General features: G+C 37.4%; 1 protein-coding gene across 2 annotated transcripts in view; it reads right to left on the bottom strand.

Annotated features, from left to right (window-relative positions):
- Positions 1 to 1,060: 1,060 nt before the first annotated feature.
- Positions 1,061 to 21,166, bottom strand: part of ELMO1 (engulfment and cell motility 1) — a 300,993-nt gene continuing 280,887 nt past the window's right edge. For both annotated transcript variants that reach the window (XM_063304033.1, XM_063304034.1), the window contains exons 19-22: positions 20,905 to 21,012; positions 11,815 to 11,897; positions 5,556 to 5,633; positions 1,061 to 2,293 (exon numbers count right to left, since the gene is read on the bottom strand). In XM_063304033.1, coding sequence (XP_063160103.1) covers positions 2,093 to 2,293; positions 5,556 to 5,633; positions 11,815 to 11,897; positions 20,905 to 21,012 — 470 coding nt within the window. In that variant the 3' untranslated portion in view covers positions 1,061 to 2,092. The remainder of the gene's footprint in view (positions 2,294 to 5,555; positions 5,634 to 11,814; positions 11,898 to 20,904; positions 21,013 to 21,166) is intronic.

The following is a 21,166-nucleotide window of genomic DNA, read 5'->3' as shown; positions in this document are numbered from 1 at the left end:
TGGGTGAGAGCCCCCTGCTCGCCATCCTTACTCATGACAATATCCTACTGTATATCACCACCCCAGGATTGGCCAAGGATGCTGTAGAGGTCCTGATCCAGTGTGTGGAGTCTGACAGAGTTGCTATTTGCATGATCAGGCTTGATCCCAGTCCCAAAGTGGGTCTGAATATGGTTGCAGTTCCCTGAAGAAACTAATTTTAGCAATGTGAAAGTTCTCCAGAACACAAATTATACTATTAATAATTTGTTCCATGGCCAAGGCCTGTCTATAATATAGCTTCTCCACTCTGATGGCTCCCTCCAAAGTAAATTGACTGGATGCTGGCTAATAGATTATGGGGGTTAGTCAGCATTCCTGAAGTGCAAGGTTGAGGAAGGCTGTATTCTCATGTCCTGGAATGCAAGAGGCTACAATTACATTATGGAGATATACTATAAAAAGTGATTTAGCAAGAAACAATAATTCCAGAAAAAAGAGTAACATGAGCATACTATTGGTTAAACACATGGACGTAGTCCAGTTTATTTACTGTGTTTCTGTGCATTTAACTAAAGAGACAGTAAGTACCCTGCTTCACAAAACAGCCTTTTTCCCTCAGGAATCCATGGCTGAGTTTTGTTTATGCTGACAGACTGAGAAGTGAACTAATAAAATCAGTCAGTCAGTCAGGGATTAGGAATAAACACCACCTACAAACCAATTCCTTCTAGTAATTAGAGACTGAGAGAATAACTTGCTTTCCTCTGTAGGATATGCAGCTGGGTATGTAGCTGCATAAACGTATGTAGCTGGTATTTGGCCTGCAAAACATCATTTGCAGCACTGCTCTGCTACTGCAGGCTTGTTGGTCTGTGATGGGTCAGTGGACAAACTTTGGTACCTCATGGCCTCTTTTCAGCTCAGTTTTTAGCCCATTTCCACAATAATTTCATCTCTTTCATCCAGAGTGTAACAGCAGACTCATTCACAGTTGCCTTGTCTTTTACCAAGAATGCAGAAACATCAGACATTATAACAAATAGATGAGAACCTGAAAAGAAGGACACAACTCCAGGCATAAACACAAGTTCCATTTTATTCAATAGCCATGTTGATGGGAATGTTGGTGTATATTCTCTCCAAGGAGAATGTTCCAAGTAGAATATAGAATTCAAAACAGGTAATTTTTTTAATAAAGTACACACAATATAATTTTGTTTTCAATTAAATATATATTTGGCAAGTATTGTTCAAATGTTTTATACAAATCCAAGTCCCTTGCAAATTTATAATACCCTGCACATTTCTATAACATAATCCTGAACATACAGCATTTTCGGTATCGATGGCATCTGCCACTTTGCAAACGAAATAATCAACCGTAGCCTGGACTAAAAAATGCCCACTGCTTTCAGTTAGTGATATATAAGTATACAACAGGACATAAAGAGCAAGTGGCTTTGTTAAAAGTCTGGACATTTCAGATGAGATACTAAGTTGTGGGTATTAAGGGATTACATAATGAGCTGTGGCATTATTAAAAAAACAGTCTCCTGACTTAAGATGCTGGTGTTAATGAAGAGGATGGTGGTGGATCACAACTACAACAGTGTAGAAGCTGCAAGTGATTAACCATCTTCATTCTTACTGAGATCTCCTGTTGACTCAAAATCTGAAGTGACTGGGTGGGAGACAGCTCGCACTACCTCATTCACCGTAGCTCTCTCTCTCCCCTACTTCATTTCCTCTTGTTAAAGCACCTGCAATGCTGGATCTGGTTTGGTGATTGTGCTATTAGGTCATACTGTCCTCTTATTTGGAACTGTGCTCCAGCATTTAAAAAATAGGTAAGTTCCTTTGATGACATCTTTTAAGTTGGAATATTCATTTGATCTTGCCCAATAGTAAAATGTTAATGGAAGTGGTGTTTTTCACTAGCAATGGATAAGAACGAGAGGCAGAAAGCAAAGGGAGAAGTAACTGTTTTACAGTCCCACCATAACAATAAGTCCAATGTGTATCACTTGTTCTCTTTCTGTTCTTTCTCTTTTTTCTTTAAAAAAAAAAACTTTCCAGTTATTAGTTGTAAATCTGAGGAGTGACAATTGCTTTAGTTGCAGTCATATACAAAATCATAATTGCTTGGCTCTTTTGGAATAGGTGGCGGAGCATCAGGGATCTGTATGTTCTCCAGATCCAGGAGGCGCAGCTTTATCTCCATACTGAGCAGAGTATCCAAGTCGTTATGTGTCAGTTCACTCATCATATCTTTTCCGAGCAGGGCATTGAGACCATCTGTCCATACACAGTACTGGTGCGGGAGGGGAGAAGAGGGAGATCTGTATTAATCTGACTTTCATAGGCATATCCAAAACACCATGCCACGTCAGTAATGTACATATGTGTTTTCATTTTAGACAAAACATTTTTATAATAGCAGCAGCTTTTGAGTTACCAGCATCTTGATAATCTAGGACTAAAATGAAATAGACACATACAGATGCATTATCATATACTATCTTGTTTGAGTGTAACATTATATAGCAAAGTTATTTTTTTCAGGTGGTTTCAAGAACTAAAATCAAAGCACTGGGAAGGGAGAAGAGGAAGCAGAAGTGATTTGTGCTCACAATGTCACATTTATGGCAACAACTCGTGAATCACTGCTGTAGGAGAAACTTCCCCTGTATTTGAAGTTCACACATCATTCTCATCCTGTGGAACTTCATCAACACGAAAAGAAAAATGCCACACTCGTTCTCTACTGAATGGAAGACATGATAGACACAGTTTTCCTTCACCCCATATATCCAACATGTCACTTCCTATGGCTTTTGTTCTTATATAGCTACCTATTTTTGGTGGTACACATACACCCTTAATTATTAAAACAAACTGAGGTTAATATCTGATCATCATGTTTAAAAAGAAATAAAAGCCTCATTAAAAACATTTCCACCTTCTGACTTCCACTACATAGACAAATATCCTTTCTTATTTGACTTGTGAAAACGTATTTCTCCAATAGCGAGGGATCTTGGTTTTGTAGATGGATGTGGAAGGAAGCAGATATAAAGCTGTATTTTTAGATTTCTTTCATAAAAAAGGCTCTATATTAGAACACTGGATCTATCTGAGGATGTTTACAAAATATTACATCCCTCTGTGCTTAATATTAAAATAATGATATTAATTAATATTAAAATAATATTAATATTAAAATAATGATAGACTGCTTAAAAAATTGCAAACTGGATGCTGGATTGGACAATACAGTTAAAAAAAAATCTGTTTCACCCATTTTTAAAAAAATTAAAAATAGAAGCCATATCTTCCTGAGGCTGATAGTTCCACGTAAATATGGCTGGAGAAACTGTATGAAATCAGCGACAATCCTAGGAGATTTCATGAACAACAGTCAAGCATGATTTAATTTGAAAAGCCATTTGAAAAGCCATTTATGCAACTGTGAACAAAAGTGCTTAAATGAGACAATTTAAAAATAAAGATTTCAGTCACATTGGCTTATGTCCTAGTTTATAAGTAGAAAATATAATCACCTATAACAGTGTTTTTATCATATAAAGGATTGTTTTGGATTCCATGCCAATAGATGGATTTTAAATTTAGCTGACTGCATGCTATAAAATAAAAATAACTAGAGCTTGCAGAATGCAGCTTTAGTTAAAAAGCAAGAAAATGAAAGGTTGTATGAACATGAAATAGAAGGGAAGAAACATCAGCACAAAGAATAGAGGAACAGTGTTTACTGTTTTCTGGTTTACTATTTTACTGTTATTCTATCACTCTGATGAAGTACTTTCACTAGATCTTGAGTATCTGTATAATATAAAATTGGCAACTTCAGCAGGGACTGGGGAAGGCAATGGCAAACCACCCTGCTCTATAGTGTGCCAAGAAAACATTGCGAAAGCGGTGTCACCCCAAAGGGTCAGACATGACTCGGTGCTTGCACAGGGGACCTTTCACCTTTCACCTCAATTTCAGCAGGACAGGGATTCTGTTAGACTATCTCTTGTCTATACTGAAGTTTCTGTCAGAAGTACAATAGCTCTTGAATTCGTGACCCCTATGGTAGCTATGAGCCTACTAGCAATTGTTGTCCTCTCATTCAACTAGACAATTTCTGGTCTTTGGGGTTGTAATGCATTTTCTATATCCATCTCAGTTTTAGAGCTAGGATGGCCTTTCCTCTTAGCAGCTTCCAGTATCATCAACCAGGATACCCTTTTGGACTGGCCAGCAAGGATCAGAAGAAGGAGTATGCTGTTAAAGAGTATTCAATGTTTCCTGGAGTGCCAGTTACAGAAGATGTTATCAGACTAAAGACACAGCTAGTTAATTAATTAGGAATGACTGAATTATTTTGGATATACTCTTCATAGTTAACCAGTCTTGAATATTTATGGTGTGTGTGTATATGTGTCTGTATGTACATGTATATACATACACACACCCCTATTGCTTAAAGTATTAAGTTCTGCAATATCTATATTCTATTTCATGTCTCTTGACTACAATACATTTGTAATATTAGACTTCCAGCTTCAGATGATGGGGCTAGTGGACTCCTGTTGAGCAACTTGGCTGTTACCTGTCAGGTTCAATTTTGTTTCTTTTTTAATATTTACATTAAATTACAGGGGAAAATCATTCATGGCTTGAGATGACTTGATGTTACTAATATGTGGTTGATCCCGTATTCTAATATTTTCTTTTAAAAGGTTGCTGATGCCCTGAACTCTTGCCTAAACATGATAATGGATTGGATGTGAGGTTAATAAACAGAATATAGACAAGTCAGAAGTAGAGGGAAATTGCACTTCATCTTGCATTAGGTGTGGTGGTGCCCTGCTTGAAAATACAGGCTATAGTTTGTAGGACTGGATTATGGCCAAAACACCTTTGTCCTGCTAAGACTGTTATATCAATTACCCCCATTTTTAGAGAATGTAGGTCTGGCCCAGTAGCATATATTTGAAATGAAGGTGTGCCTTTGTAGAATGCAACAGTTTGATTGTTAACAGGATCCATGTACAGGAACAAATTCTGGTTTATTTCCGAATAAATTTCAAAGTTCCATTGCTGGTCAGAGACTGGCTATCATTCTTAGGAGACCCTTTTGTATACTTCATCCATTCCAGAAAACATGAACTAGGATTACAGAATGGATATTTTGAAGGTTGACGTAAACTCTAGAACTCCCTTTCACAAGAGACCTATCTGACTTCTTCATTAATAATCTGGGAAAAACCTTTCCCCTTTTTGAGAAGGCAAATAGTATAGGGTGTATTTTAATTTGAATCAATCTGGTTCTTTAATTAAATAGTTGGATGCACTGATATTTGCATTATTCTGCCAACCTGAAAGGAAGATGTTAATTATTGTTGGTTTTCTAAAATTACCAGCATCACTGAGGTTGTTAGTCATCTTGAATTCCTAGAGTTTAGTTTACGAGATCCTGTCATTTTGCTTCAAATCATCATTATATATATAAAGAATAACTGTCTCTTCCTCTTTTCCATATTTTTAAAACAGATATACAGATTTACCTCATGCTTGTCAGGAGCAATGAAATTTAGCTGTCCATTTGAATCAAATAGTATAGAGAAAGCAAGTTCAAGCACCTCCTGAAAAGAGACAATAATAATAAAGTAAAAAAAAAGAGACTCAACTACAATTATTTAATATTTCATAGTCTCAGTTCACACCTATTATTTCTGTGTCTGTGTGAATTTTAAAAAAATTAAAACAGATATATATATTCAGATAATGTCTATAGGTGGCAGATAGTACGAGTGTACAACTGATGCTTAATATAACATCAATTATGATATCAAGCAAAGTACACTGAGTTGCTTTCATAATATTAAAAAGAAAAAAGGAAATATGAATTTTTGAGCTTAGTAACAAAGTATTCACTATGTTATTGCTTATAAACTGTAAAATGAAAAGAAAAAGGAAAAGAAAACTAAGGTAAAAGAAAAACATTTCTAAAAACAATATAAATATTTGTTTTCTGATTTCCCCCTTCTTTGTTCTCCCACCGATTTCATTATCTATTGATATAAACTTTAAAAACCATGCTCTAAATGTTTGTATTTTCCTTGTTGAATAATGTGTGATATATATGGAAGCCATTCTTGCTTGAATTGAGTCAAACTTCTATTTTGTATGTATACTGTAAGTTTTGCCATTGCTGCATATTCTCCAAGTTTAAGTTCTCAATCAGATATCATCGGTACTAAATTCACACCTAATTTTGAGCCATATAGCCCTAAGTCTATGTGCTACCCTGCCTTTCTTCTTCAACAATACTGTGAAGACAATCACTTCCTATTTTAAGTTAAATACAGTTGATGTCATGAGTAAGGATGGCGAGCAGGGGGCTCCCATCCAGACTGTTAAGCGCATGCGTAGCACTGAGGAATTGGTCAGCCATTCAAAGAGATACAGATCGGGACCGCCTTAATCTTTGGGGTTTATATGTCTGGGTTTTTCCCACGCTTCTTTAGTTTGTTAGGATTCCTGTTATGTACTAGCAATAAAACATTAGAGACCAGTTCCTTGTCTCAGCGTGTTTCCTGGCTGTTAGGACAGTTTATCATTTCAACTAATATAGCATATTTTGCCCCCTTGAAAGTTTCTTAGGAACATATTGTTGGTATATTGTTTTCGGCTACTTCCTTAAGTATTGGCAGGGTGAAAAGGTCGAAGTTAATTGTCCTCAGTTTGGGTGTTAATAGCTGCATTGCCTGGAGGAAGGCAGCTTGCTTGTTACTTGTTTAGTTTCACTTTTGCAGCCGAGTAAGCAGCTCAGTGCTCTCTGAGCGTGTGTGAATGCACAAGCCTGTAAATATGCTTTTGTGCTTTCTGTAAGTAAATTTATTTTTATAGAAATGCCCGATGTGTGATTTTTCTGATCTCTCGGGCCAAATGCTTTCCAGCACTCTGCCAAGACATATTCCAAGTTCCATGTTGTGTTTCAAATATGATCCCTAAATTGTGAGGCTGTCATTAGTAAGATCAAATCTAATGCCTCAATACATGTCTTTACATACTGGACTAAACTGTTTTTCTCTCCGGCGGGTGTAACTTCTCAGGTCTTTTATGATTACTTTGTTTCATCCTAGTCAAGGCAATATATAAGAAACTGGAATTTTTAGGTTTTTCTTTAAATCAAATATGCATGCTAGGACGTGAGTGTGCAATAAGAGAAATCAAGCAATGTTTTTTAAAGACATTGATATTCAATTAGTTCTGAAGTCCTTCATAAATATGTATTTTAATTAGCTCCTGAGCTTTTTCCAGACCTGCTAGATATTTAAGTCTGAAATTACTGTCTCTAAAATCAGGGGGGTCCTAACCCTGGCAAGTTCAATGGGTTCCCAACAGCAGTTTTAGAGAGAGATAAAAAGACATTCCATTCAGTTTTACATTATGCCCATATGGAGAAGGAGCCATTGAAACCATAAGACATGTCCTATTAGAATGTCTGCTTTATGCTGACACCCACCTCAAGCTGATACCTTCACACTTAATGAAATTCTCTGGTCATTCAGATCAGTTTTATTTACAGCTACTATTCTCAGACTCAAGGGGCTTTATTTCTTTAAGTGTAGCCATATTTTGTCATGCAAGATATACTGTATGGTGTGCAGCAGTTTTATTGATATGCTTAATTTTACTAATATTAGTTTTATGTATGTAATGTGCTTTATGGACAGCTAATTGGCTGTCATTATCTACCTACCTACCTTTCAACTGAAAAATACAATCTTTTTGAAACTTGTTGAAACAAATCATTGAGGAAATGAAATTTCTCATTTTTACTAGCTTGTATTCTCTCTTTTTATTAAATTAGAACCAAAAATAATGACTAGATAAGGTATATAGTAGATATACCTTATTCTGTTGTAAACCGCCCAGAGTCCCTCCAGTGGGAAGAGATGGGTGGTGACAAATTTTAAACAAACAAACAAACAAATAAATAAATAGTTATATAAAAAGCCTGCTTCAGAAGACTAGAGGCATCCATCATTGTTTTAAAAACGGTATCTCTAACCATGGGACAGTCCTGTAGTTCCTTAAACCCTGGAACATTTAGTAAACTTTTGGGATAACGGAAACCACAGATGTTATGAATAATACTAGTAGTCTCTTTTATTTTCTCAAACTGTTCAAATTCAATTTATTATAACCATGTTATTCCAGAAAAACATGATTTGTGTGATAGGCAATTTTGTAAAGGAAAAATATAATATATCAATATCAATATATCTTAATAATATAAGTATTAATTCTTATTTTAAAAATGATATAAGCACAGAAATTTCTTATGGTGTCTGATTTGATATGCAGCCTACTGCTCCAAAAGAACATGTTTCAAAACCTTAAAAACCATTTTTAGAGAAATAACACTGTTGTTGACACCATGCCATTTTCTGTTCAGAAAAATGTCTCAGTGTGACAGATGTTGGTAAGAGCTGTCCAATGTTTTCCTAGTTCTAAGTTTGCAACATGTCAAAGCAATAGTGAATGATTTTATTGGCAAATTAAGTAAATACATTATTAGAATACTTATCTGAAATAGAATAATGAAGATAGTGTTTATTAATACAAAACAGGACACACTATCTCAATAATAAAATTAGCATATCAAGTAAGGATGCATGGGAAGTAAATGCTTATACATTTGGTGATAACTGGGCTCTGATCTTGATATCCTGGACTGGCTATTCAATCTAATGTCTACAGTATTTCAGTGGTAATCTATCCTGTAGCGCTTTCCATATCAAAGAAGAAAGGGAAAGAACAAAATAGAGAAAATGATGTAATAAACAATGCAACAACGTAATATTCTGTGAGATGAAGATATCTCAGAGTAGGGAATTGAGTAAGTTCCTCATAATTCCTATGTAAATCTTTGCTATAGAAGTAGAAATCTAATTGGAATATATTAAATTGTGAAACTCAACTCATGCATTCCTGTATGTATAGGGTTGGGAAAGAATAAAAATGGTTGTTATGTGTAAATATAGTTACAGTGAGGAAATTCATGGCCTATAGATACAATTCTACTACAGGAAGTGCTTATGTTTCCTCCATTACAATGTATTTTAGGAGGCCTTGGTCTTTTTCTATTGAAAACATTCTCAGCTGAAAGAGAAAACAAAGTCTTCTCCTTCTCAGAGCTATTTTACATATTCAGAAGAATTATATGGCATATCCCTTCTTGGAATTGCAACAGAAAAGATGGATATGAATTTCCATCTGAAAACTCTATGCCTATATTATTTGGCTTTGTATTTTTTTTTAAACAAACAGTAGACACAGTAAGAGCCAAGCTACACTGTAATCATAGCGCACACAGAAGGGTTTTAAAACCTGACCCTTCTACTGTCCCATCAACAGGAATTCTCTGATGCCTCCTACCTTCTAACATGGTCTTGATCTAACTTACCGGTCTGTGCTTGCTACACATTACCTTTTTGTTTGTAAAACTCTTATTCCCTCTGTTCTGCCAAGTGTCCAGGCAAGGATCAGGTGCCCAGACAATTGGTTCTTTTAGATCCAGAGACAATAAATACACCAGTGAGTGAAGAGATTTTAAGCTTTATTATTAACTCAAGCAAACAGATTTAAACAGAAACACAATTTATGCAGATTAAACAGAAACACAAGGAAAGCATAACATAAAGGAAAATCATAACATACCAAGCAAGATGATACCCAATCTCCCATAGGCTGTCAGGAGCTCCTTAATAAGGACAGCAGAGATATGCCAGGGCGGCTCCATTTCCACAGCACCCAGCAGTCAGGTCTGTGCAGAAGCTCCCCAACTCAAAAGGCAATCCTCAGGTTTTTATCAGAGTCTGGCCCTAAGACTTCATGACCCTGTTTCCATCGTACTGAGGCTGCAGGATCTGACCTTGACGGGATAGTTCCCAGGGTCTGGAGCACCTGTTTCCAAGAGCCTGGGAAGCTATACAGACAAGCTAGTGCTAACATAAACAATCTTGGGGTTTTCTCCCCCCCCCCACCTTTTCAAGCAAGAGTGAAAAATAACAAGCCAGCTAAACATTACTATGGCTCAGGGAGAACACAAAGCTTCTTTGTGTGAAGGAAAAATCAAAATATGCCACTTAAACTCCTCGAAATACAATGGTCTTCCGCATTGCCACTACAGCCTCATCTCCCAAATTAGCCAAACAATCTGAACAGTGTTACATCTTGTTTAGCTGTCGAGGAGAACATTTCTATCCTAAACTTTTAAATTGAGGAGAATTCAACCATTCAGTCCCCAGCCATCTACACTAAGAAGTTGTACTGCCCCTGGGAAGCATTATCACTTTTTTTCTCTGAAAATGCATAAGCTCATAAATTACCCTATATCCAACATTAGTCTTGGAACTCAAAGATGTTCTGAAGAAAGATGCATCTATCTTTTCTACAGACATTTTCCTGAACTGTTTTTTGAGTGTCATACTGTTCATCTGATAGCACAAGAAATTACCATCCTGGCATGCTTCAAGCAACGGTAGTTACAGAATTTTCTTAAAAAGAGGTCTCAAGACCTCTTTCCCTCCAAATGTTTGCCGCAAAAAGGGATGTTGGGGAATAAGCAGAGTTAAATAAATTCTGTAATTAAAATTAAACCAGCACATACTATTTAAGGAACACACTGCTGAGGTTTTCATTTTGTAGATCAGGGGTGGGGGGTATTCTTTTTGCAAAAATCACATTAGAAGAGTTAGGCAATCAAAAAAACTTTTAAAAACATTAATAATGGGACAAGATGGAATTAAAACTAATTCTGAAGACTAGCAGACAGAATAAGTGAATTAGGCCATATTACAATTTCCATTTGACTTATTGCTAATTTTTTTCCTTTTGAAAGAATGGAAACTGGTCATTGGCAAATGGAAATACTTCATTTTCTGCTTGTAGCAGTGGCATTTCTGTTACTGCCAAGGCATTGACATGAAAACAAGAGAGCCAGTTTGGTCTAGTGTTTAAGGTTCTGAGCTAAAAACCCGGAGTCTGAGAGTTCTAGTCCCACCTTAGGCATGAAAGCCGGCTGGGCACTCTTTCTCAGCCCAACTCGGTGCAATGTAGACTAGCCTCCTCGTGGTGTACCCCGGGCAATGTGACTTGTCATGGCTAAATAGTCTACACATCTGGCTGCTGGACCTCACAGGGATTTCCCAGCAAGAAAAAGCAGCATGAACACTGAACTGCTATGCCATACGATAAAAACAAAACAAAACAAAACATGAAAACGGTTGTTAAGCATGAAGAGCATAAAATTGTTTTCTGTTTAGCTGTGATGGAGTGAACTTACTATACTTTGGCGAAAGAAAGATGAGCTCATCACCTTAAGATGACAGGTTCTTTTATACCTGGGTGTGTGTCTGACTTAAAAAGGCCAAATGACATCAGAGTCTCTAGGTCCAATCTCCTTTCAATAACTCCACTTCGACATCAATGGCACTTAAACACAGCCTGTCCACAATTTCTCGGATGATGAACTTCAGGGAATACTGTATGATTATTTTATTGTACTAGACATACTTTGGTGAGAGCTTTGCATACAGAGAATAAATATTAAATGGGTTTTATGGAAGGATATTATTCCAATACTAAGCGTGGCTAACTGCTCTGAGCATTTGAGATAGATGAATGAACAAATTAGAAAAAGAACATTCACAATGATGTGTGCAAACCCTTTTAAGCAGAAGGAACAACAGACCTTTTGTCAAAACCAAAAATTGCAACGAAAGGGTTACTGAATGTAATTGAAAATGATACCTTGTTTTGTTTAAGGGCTCCCTTCTCCTTCATGTGAGGACAGTCTTTCCCTGTAACAATCGCTTTTATATCTGCCACAGGCACTGTATCGGATAAGACAAAAAAAGAAAGAAAGAAAGGAAAGGAAGGTGAGACAGACTCTAAGTCATGGGAAACACATGGCATCAAAGAAGAGGCAAGATGAAAGGGTGGTAGAAATGACATCCCTAATACCAAGTGACGTCTCTGATGTGTGAAAGAAACCAAAGGGGTGATCAGGAATCAGTGGATTTCACGGTCAAATGTACTGATAAACTATCAACTGCCATCTTTATTTCCCATAATCTGTGGGAATAAAGAGTTCTATGCAAGTCGACTCATAAATCAGCCTTGTTGATTTCCATGGGGTTATTCCCTAGTACGTGGAATATAAGTAGCATAAATGCTGCCTCTTCTATGTCCTTGAACCTAGTCCTATACAATACATACTGTATTTATACATATTTTATGTGGTTTGTATATTCTGGTTCTTCTTCTTCTTCACCATATAATAATTTAATGTAGATTCCCTTCTTTTGTATTTCATCATTTTAGCAAATATTTTTTTAAATTAAAAAACCTAATATAAATTTGTATCTTATTTATTAATACAATATTCAGACAATTACTTTCTATTAGTTTAATATTTGTTTCTTTAGAGAAAACCATTGTGCATTTAACCTAAATTCCCTTCATTAAGAAGAATGCTTATGAAATAATTTGTTAGCATATTGAGGGAGAGAGATGAGCGGTGATGAAATTTGATAAACAAACAAACAAACAAATAAAGCTAATTTTATTTATTTATTTACTTGATTTATATAGCTGCCCATCTCACTATTATGTGACTCTAGGTAACTTCAAATAAAAATAAAAATAAAACACAAAATACATAATACAAAACAAAAATAAAACTACATAGCAGCAAGGCATGATCTGACCTATCATCCATACAACCATAAAACCATTTTAGCAGCTGGTAGGGTGAAAGGCTAGATATTTCAAACCTCTTCTCCCAGAAGCCTCTGGGTTTACAAACCTTGGCTCTGCCTCCTTGCCTTGGAGCAGAAATCTGCTGCCATTAGTTATTTTGCACAGTAATCTCCTCAAACCCCAGGAGGTGGTACAGATAGGGCACCCACACTCTGTATTACTTTCTGGCAAATTAAAGGGGGATGGGAACAAATGAGAGATTTGGGAGACAGATCAATCTCACAGAAGATATATAAAATTAAACTTTGTTATTACAAAAAAAGAAAAGTGGGCATGTAAAAATCCCTTTTTGTTAAATGTTTTCTACTACAGATTAAGGTTACTATGGTAACTAATCATTTTGGCCAGGTGAAGAGGTTGAATTCAACTGTCCCCTTTTCGAATGTTAATTTTTGCACCTGGGGGAAAGAACTTGCCTGGACTTGTTTTAGTTTCAGTTTCCCTTCTGTGTAGGCATGTAGAGTTAAGCAGCTCTCACTGAGAGCCTGTAAGAATGCAGAAGCTTTTAAGTATGTTTTGCTTTCTGTAAATAAAATTATTTTTATAGAAATGCCTGGTGTGTGACTTTTCTGATCTCTCCTGGGCCAAAGGCTTTCCTAGCAATCTGCCAACAGGTTATAGGCCCAGTAAGCAGCCCAGTAAGCCCAGTAAAACCCAGAGAGAATAGAGAGATCATCTCCACACCTCATGCACAATTTAAAGGCAGGTAGCAAAGACCTGTGAAGATTTTCTTTGGAGCCACCTGGAGATTTTCCAGCAACTGACGGTCTACAGGACAAAGAAGCCAGCTGAGGTGACTTGCAAAAGAAGGAAGAAGCCATGGCTACCTCCCAGCCCTCAGTGATGAAGAAGGCTCTTCTGACAACCCAAATTGCACAGGTTGCTGAGAAAGGTAATTCTGATGTATGGGTGTTAGATTCTGGGGCCAATTGTCATTTATGTAATTGTAAAAGCTCTTTTGTGTCACTGTCTAAAACTGAAAGACAAAGTGTATCTTTGGCTGATGGGTCTGTGACCAAAATTATGGGACAAGGTGACTTGTATTTATCCTGCTTGGGAGAAACTGTAAAAGGTGTGTTGTATGTGCCAAATTTACAATCAAACCTTTTATCTGTGGCACAATTGGCTGCATCAGGGTACGTCATAACATTTAAGAAAAATGGTTGTGAGATACGTAAACATGGAAAATTGTGTGCTACTGGTATATTAAAAGACTCCTTGTACATTGTGCAAAATGCAAGGAAGCCAAGCTGCAAGGCTGCAGTTGGCAACACTCCATATCATGACCAATGTGTACACCTGATGCACAGGAGATTTGGTCATGCTAATTTCAAGTATATAGCACAAATGCCACAGCTGTGTGCTGACCTAAAGATAAAACCCTGTGATAAATACTTAGACTGTGTAGCTTGCAAAGAATGCAAAACACTCAAAGCTCCTGTGAGTAAGCACAGTGACAGAGTTACAACTAGACCTTTGGAAATTGTGCACTCTGACATTATTGGTCCCTTTGCTCCAAGTCTTGGACAAGCAAGGTATGCAATGATCATCATTGATGATTTCTTAAGATACACATTTATCTACATCTTAAAACATAAAGATGAGGCATTTGAAAAATTTAAAGGTTTTGTGACATGGGCAAATAGAAAATTCCCTAGGCCTGTATCTGCACTCCAATGTGATAGAGGAGGAGAGTACCTTTCTCACAAATTCAAAAGGTTCCTAGTGGAAAAGGGGATAGAACAAATTCTTTCTAACCCTTACACCCCTCAGCAAAATGGTGTTGCTGAAAGAAAGGGCAGAACCTTGCAAAATGCGATAGAATGCATGCTGCAAGATTCACATTTATCTTTTAAGTATTGGGGAGAGGCAATATCTACTGCCTGTTATGTACAAAACAGATTGTATAACTCTGTGATTCAGGACACTCCATTCCATTTGTTTTATGGTGTGAAACCAAAGGTAAACCATCTTAGTGTGTTTGGTAGCACTGCATGGGTTCATATACTAAAACAACAGAGAAGGAAAGGAGGCCCCACAACAAAGAAAGCCATCTTTGTTGGCTATGAACAAAGCCAAAGGAGCTACAGGTTCATAATGGGAGAGAAATTGATAATTAGCAAAAGTGCTTCTTTGCTGAACAAAACTGGGGGAGATTAAACTCTAGCTCTCCAGTTGATCTGACCACCACAAGAGAACAGCAAGGACTTGCTGATGGTGATCTTTTGCCTGATGAGGACGTTAAACCAGAAAAGCAGACTGAAGATCTGTCTGATGAGACAGATGCTTCTCAGGAAAGTGATAGGAGTCAAAATTTAAGCCCTGTATTACCTCGCAGATCTCAGAGAAGTAATAAAGGCGTTCCTCCATCACGTTTTCAGGCTGAAACAGTAAAGGCTTTTCACATATTCACAGAACCCGAGTCTTTAGAACAAGTGAATGCTTGAGGTTGAGAAACACTGTTCTAGAGAATAGACTATCCTTGAATCCAATTCTATTTTTGATTCAAATTGTTATATGGAAATTCCTTTTTAACCTGGAAATTCCACTTTAATATGAGGCTGGAGAATGTCAATAGCTTTCATACAACAACATCCGTTGTTTGGTTTTACCCGGAGTTCAGCATGTAGTCCCCCATAGAGAGTGAGGGGTTGTCATGAGTACTGATGGTGAGCAGGAAGGGGCCACTATCCAGGGGTGAAAACGCATGCGTAGTTTAGAGAGTTTGAGCTGTCATTCAAAGAGACACAGAACAGACCCGCCTTGACTTTTGGGGGTGTATCCGTCTGGGTTTTCCCACGCTTCTTCAGTTTGGTAGGATTTCTGTCTACTATAGCAATAATAAAGCACTAGAGACTTCTTCCTCGTCTCGGCGTGGTTCTTGCTTAGTCAGGACAGGGGTAGAGGCAAAACTACCTTTTGCTTAAGCACCTGAGAGAAAGTGGTACAGTGGATACATCTGACCTTGTCTGGCATGAGGGCTGGGAGGGGGCTACTCCCAAAATACTCATAAATAATTGGATAACTGTATTTTGCAGATGATGCATCTCTCTTTCATTATATAACAGGTTTTTCAGATCCAGATAAATATAATACAACTCTGACTACTTTAAGAAATTGATGTTTTTTTCTGCATTAAGTATGAAAGACATACATTTTGAACTGCATCTTAGCCATTAATGAGACACTGCCTTTTTCTGGAATATAATTTATATTTTATTTTTTTATTTATTAATCAAATTTATCACTGCCCATCTCCCATAATGTACATATGATGCCAATATAAATGTAAAAATGTATACAACGATTTTATTTGAAATCATTTTGAAATCTTTTCTAGATTCATTGTACAGTGAAGATTGTATTTTCAGTGTTATTCTAAATGGCAATAGCATAATTGACCATGGTATCCTTTTGACTCAGCTCAGGCAGTTGGAGGTGGGTGGTGTGGTTTTGCGCTAGCTTACCTCCTTCCTCCAGGGCCAGTCCCAATCAGTGTTGATAGGGAGTGAGAGATTCGGCCCGCGGCCCCTCCTTTGTGGGGTGCCGCAGGGTTCAGTAATCTACCCACTCCTTTTTAACATCTACATGAAACTGGTGGGTGAGATCATCCATTGCCATGGGATGAGGTATCATCGATATGCTGATGATGCCCAATTATACATCTCCATCCTGGGTGACTTAAGTGAAGCTGTGGTCACCCTCTCTCAGTGCCTGGAGGCTGGAGGGGTCTGGATGGGAACAACAGGCTTCAGCTGAACCCTGGTAAAATGCAGTGGCTGTGGGTTGGGAGCTCCTCGGCATCTGGGAACTTACCATTTTGATTCTGGATGGGGTTGCACTGCCCCAGGCAGACCCGGTGCGGAACCTGGGGGTTCCCCTAGACTCACGGCTCCTGCTTGAAGAGCAGGTGGCAGCCGTGGCCAGGGGAGCCTTTGCCCAACTTTGTGTTGTGCACCAGCTACACCCTTTCCTGGATCGGGAGGCCCTCCAGTCAGTCACTCATGCCTAGTCATCTCCTGTATAGACTATTGCAATGCCCTCTATATGGGGCTACCTTTGAAGAGTATCTGGAAGCTACAGCTGGCCCAGAATGCAGCTGCAGAAGCAGTTTTAGGAGCCCCAAAGACAGCCCACATAGCACCTTTGCTGCGTGAGCTGCATTGGGTGCCAGTCTGCTTCCGGGTCCAATTCAAGGTGTTGGTTATCACCTTTAAAGCCCTATATGGCACGGATCCAGGTTACCTGAGGACCGCCTCACCCCCATCACATCGACCTGTCCCACCCAGTCACGCAGAGAGGGCATGTTATGGATCCTGTCCATGAGAGATTGTTGATTGGCAGGGTCCAAGAAGAGGGCCTTCTCTGCCATAGCCCCAGCCCTCTAGAATAAGCTACCCCCAGAGATAAGGCAAGCCCCCACTCTCCCGGCCTTCCAAAAGGGGCTCAAGACGTGGCTGTGCCACGTCGTTTGGGGTGGAGGGGGGATAGTTTGTCATGGGGATGGCTTGCACCTTTATGAGGCCCAGGGAATTTTATCAAGACTGTGATCTCACCATCTTGGGTTTCAGATCTTGTATTTTATATTTTAGAATTTTTAGTATATTTGTATATGTATATGTATATTTTATAATGTATCTCTTTTAATCGGTATTTCATTTTTTACTGTTTTAAATTTGCTTGTAAACTGCCCAGAGTCATTGTTGAGACAGGTGGTGGAAAAATGTGATAAATAAATAAATAAATAAATTTTATTTCTTTATAAATAAAATTCTGGCCCTAAGCATTGGAGAGGTAACCTTGCCACTGGAAGAGGCATTTCTGGTAAGACCAATGTGTGGTGCAGCACTCCAAATTATTAAGAGTGCCAAATGTATCAGGACAGAATTGGGGAAGAGGAAACAGATGTGCTATATCTGCTACTTACGTTACAGAAATATATTTGGAAGTGATGTTGCTTGTAGAATGAAGTTGCTAAATTTGTTCAAAGTCTAATTTATTTTACAAGTGTTTTACTTTTTAGTTTAGAATAATCCAGTTTAGAGTCGAGAATGTTCATACTAGGTGGTTTTAGTGGAATTATTATAAAAAAATATATCAACATCCTCTTTAGTTTTTACCTTCAATGATTACCTTTTCTTTGGAAAATCATCCTATGAAACACATTAAGAACATATTTTGTTCCACATTTTTCTCCATATTTAGCAGGATATAATAGCTATTCATATTTTATTTATCTTCTATGAATGAAACGAACTGTTCCAGCTTTCCAAGTTTATGTTTGTAAAGGGAAGTGTTAAAGGTATTATTAGAGGATTTTCTTTGTGCAGCACCTTCCTTCCAAATTTTTTATTTATTTCAATCAAAATCATTTTACTTTTTTTGGCCATTCCTTTCTTTGTCTTACTTGCAACTATCCTTTTCTCCCTATACACAATAGATTACATAAAATCTTTCTTTATTCCTCATATTTTGTAGCAATCATTCTCTTATATGAATTCCTTTTCTCATCCACAGCCTCTTTCACTTCATTATTCCATCAAGCATCTTGCTTTATACTTCCCATTAGTGTAATTCTACAGGCTTCTTTAGCACATTCGTTCTTTTGGAACATTAATCTATCTTCTAATACTTTTTCATACAAGATTTATACTTTCTTTCCCTGCAGTTGTTATACTTTCATTCTACTTTCACTTTTCTTTTCTTCCATGTTGATTCTTTTCATGATCCATTCTTGACTCTATCAAAAATTGGTTTGCTGTACATTCAGAACCTTTCATCATCCTTGTGATTATGTGCCATAAAGTCTGTGTTTGACTCTTAGTGACCACACAGATAGATATTTTTGTGATAATCTGTCCCAAAACTTGTCCTTCAGGTCTTCCAATAGTACACCCATCGCCACTGTAACTGTGTCCATCCACCTGGCTATCAGTTGGTCATCCTCTTCTCTTACCTTCCACTTTTCCCAGCATCAGATCTTCTCCAGAGAGCTAGGTCTTTGCATAATGTATTCAAAGTAGAATAATTTGAGCCAAGTCATTTATGCCTCGAATGAGTTCAAAAGCCTCAATACTCTTTCTTCAAAGCCCAAATTTTGCTTTCATACAGTGTCACGGGGAATACCATGTTTCACTAATTGTCTAAACCTTTCATCAGAAATAATCCAATTATGCTTTTAGATTTATATTCATCCCTTTGTTGTGTGTATATATGAACAGATGTATGTTTAAATCACATATTTGAAAGAAGCAGACTTTCTTCTAAGTAGATACTCACCAATCAACAATCACAATCACTTTCACTCTTAGGTATACAAATAACCTTTCCATGTTTTTTCATAATCATCCATCACTTGAACATAACATGCAACTATCATCGATCTAGGATCCTTCTTTCATATGTCCCTTCAAAAATCTAGATGATACAAATTCGTACTTTCTGACATACATTTTAGCTTTTTGTTTATAAATTGTACCTGCAGCTTCATATCCTAAGTGTTTTCATGAATACCACTTTAGCAATATGTGACCTATCAGACTGGAGAATTATAAATTCATTCATTCATTCATTCATTCATTCATTAATTATTCAAATTTTGTTACCGCCCATTTCTCCCAAAAGAGAGAGACTGGGCAGCGTTCTTAAACGTTTACTAGGAGCTCATCCACACATCTTCCTTGCCCTGGGCCATTTATTGTTTGTTGAAGATATCTCCTTACTATGGAACCTTTAATTTGGTGCCAGCCTAATGCTGAGGCAGGCAGAAGGTGATCCTGCTGGAAAATACTTTTTATGGGAAGACAGAATAAAACCTCCTATGTGAACATTCTCCATTGCATGTAAAGGAGTCATCTTTGGAGGGTGGCAGCTTGTTGGATTCCAGTTGGCCCACTGCAGGACTGCCAACTCCCACAAGGCTGTGGGTTCAGGTTCTCTGTAATTATTTCTGTTTTGGTTGCAGGAGAGAGTAGAATCTCATCTTATAACTATGAATCTCATTACTCTTGGCTCACATTTTAAGCTACTGCACTGCATGTTTTGTGAATGTATATTTGCTTCTACTGCCGGTCTTTAAAATAAAAAAAAATTACTACCGATATTACATTGCACCGTTTCTTGAAGATACAGTGTTATGAACAACAGCTAATGAAGATATTTTATAACAAGGCATTTTTTAAAAATAAACTGTTGTTCTACATCAGAATCTTACAGTGGACCTATTCAGCTCAAGTGAAGAATATTCAGAAGGCTCTGACAAATGATTCCTGCTGTTCAATTAAGCTTTCCTTAAAGGATGTGACAAATGAGCTTTATAAAGAATAATCTTACTGATGAATAGAATTTTTTAAAAAAGAAGCAACTCAATGCATATGTTCCTGGTTTAGCTATCTATTAGACTTTCAGTTTGCTTGTGGAAAATGAGAACTTAAAACATCTGAGCTAAAGAAGACAAAATCTGTCATAGCATGTTGAAGTCTGGTGCAAGTAGCCCACAAAGCTTATTTATAAAAATCTAGGGCATGGAACTAAAGAAAGCCATGACTGGTAATGTATAAGTGGATTTTTAATGCTTTCCCAGATTTCTCGCTGAACAACCATCTGAGCCTGAGCATGAGGAACTCTAGTGATACTACAAAGCTGGAGTTGTGCATAGCAGCCAAGTGGCTGAGTAGCTTGGAAGAGAACTGGGCGAAGTGAGGCTGGCACGCATTTCCAAACAGAAGCAGACTAAGGGTGGCTTTTCATAATACATCACTTTCTTTTTATGCATTTCCAAGTAACGGAAGAAAAGGACACTCATAGATCTCCCCAAGGTAAAATGTTGCAATAAAATTTCGGCTATTAGGGGAAAAGCAAAACAGATTAAAGGATCCCCTCATGTGAGTCATCTGTCTGTCTGTCTCTCTCATAATTCCCTTTCTCTTCACCCTATTCTCCCAGTTTTCTCAGAGAATTCAGTTCTTTCAAGAAGTTTGTAACCCAAATTTAGCTGGCATCATAATGTTCTCAATCTCAGTGTAAAATACTAAATATTATGTAGAAAAAAGGAAGGGTTGTTGCATCTCAACTACTTACACTTATCCTGTAATGAATCATGTGGAACTTCTCCTTGAGGACTCTCTTCCAAATCTCCATAATGCAAAACTTTATGATTCGGTGAGAGTCGGCAGTACCAAAATTTGTCTGATAAATAAATAAAGTTGTTAATCTGTATCATAACAATCAAGAGAACATCACCTTGAATGAAACAAATAATTACTACACTGCAAGGAACAAGTAAGAATTATCAATAAATATTTTGTGGAACATCAGATCTTGTAGCCCTATTTTATGCTCC

Source organism: Candoia aspera, chromosome 4 (genome assembly GCF_035149785.1).
Source record: "Candoia aspera isolate rCanAsp1 chromosome 4, rCanAsp1.hap2, whole genome shotgun sequence".
Lineage (NCBI taxonomy): Eukaryota > Metazoa > Chordata > Lepidosauria > Squamata > Boidae > Candoia > Candoia aspera.
Note: the sequence above shows the minus strand (reverse complement) of the source record. Positions and strands in the feature narration are given on the sequence as shown.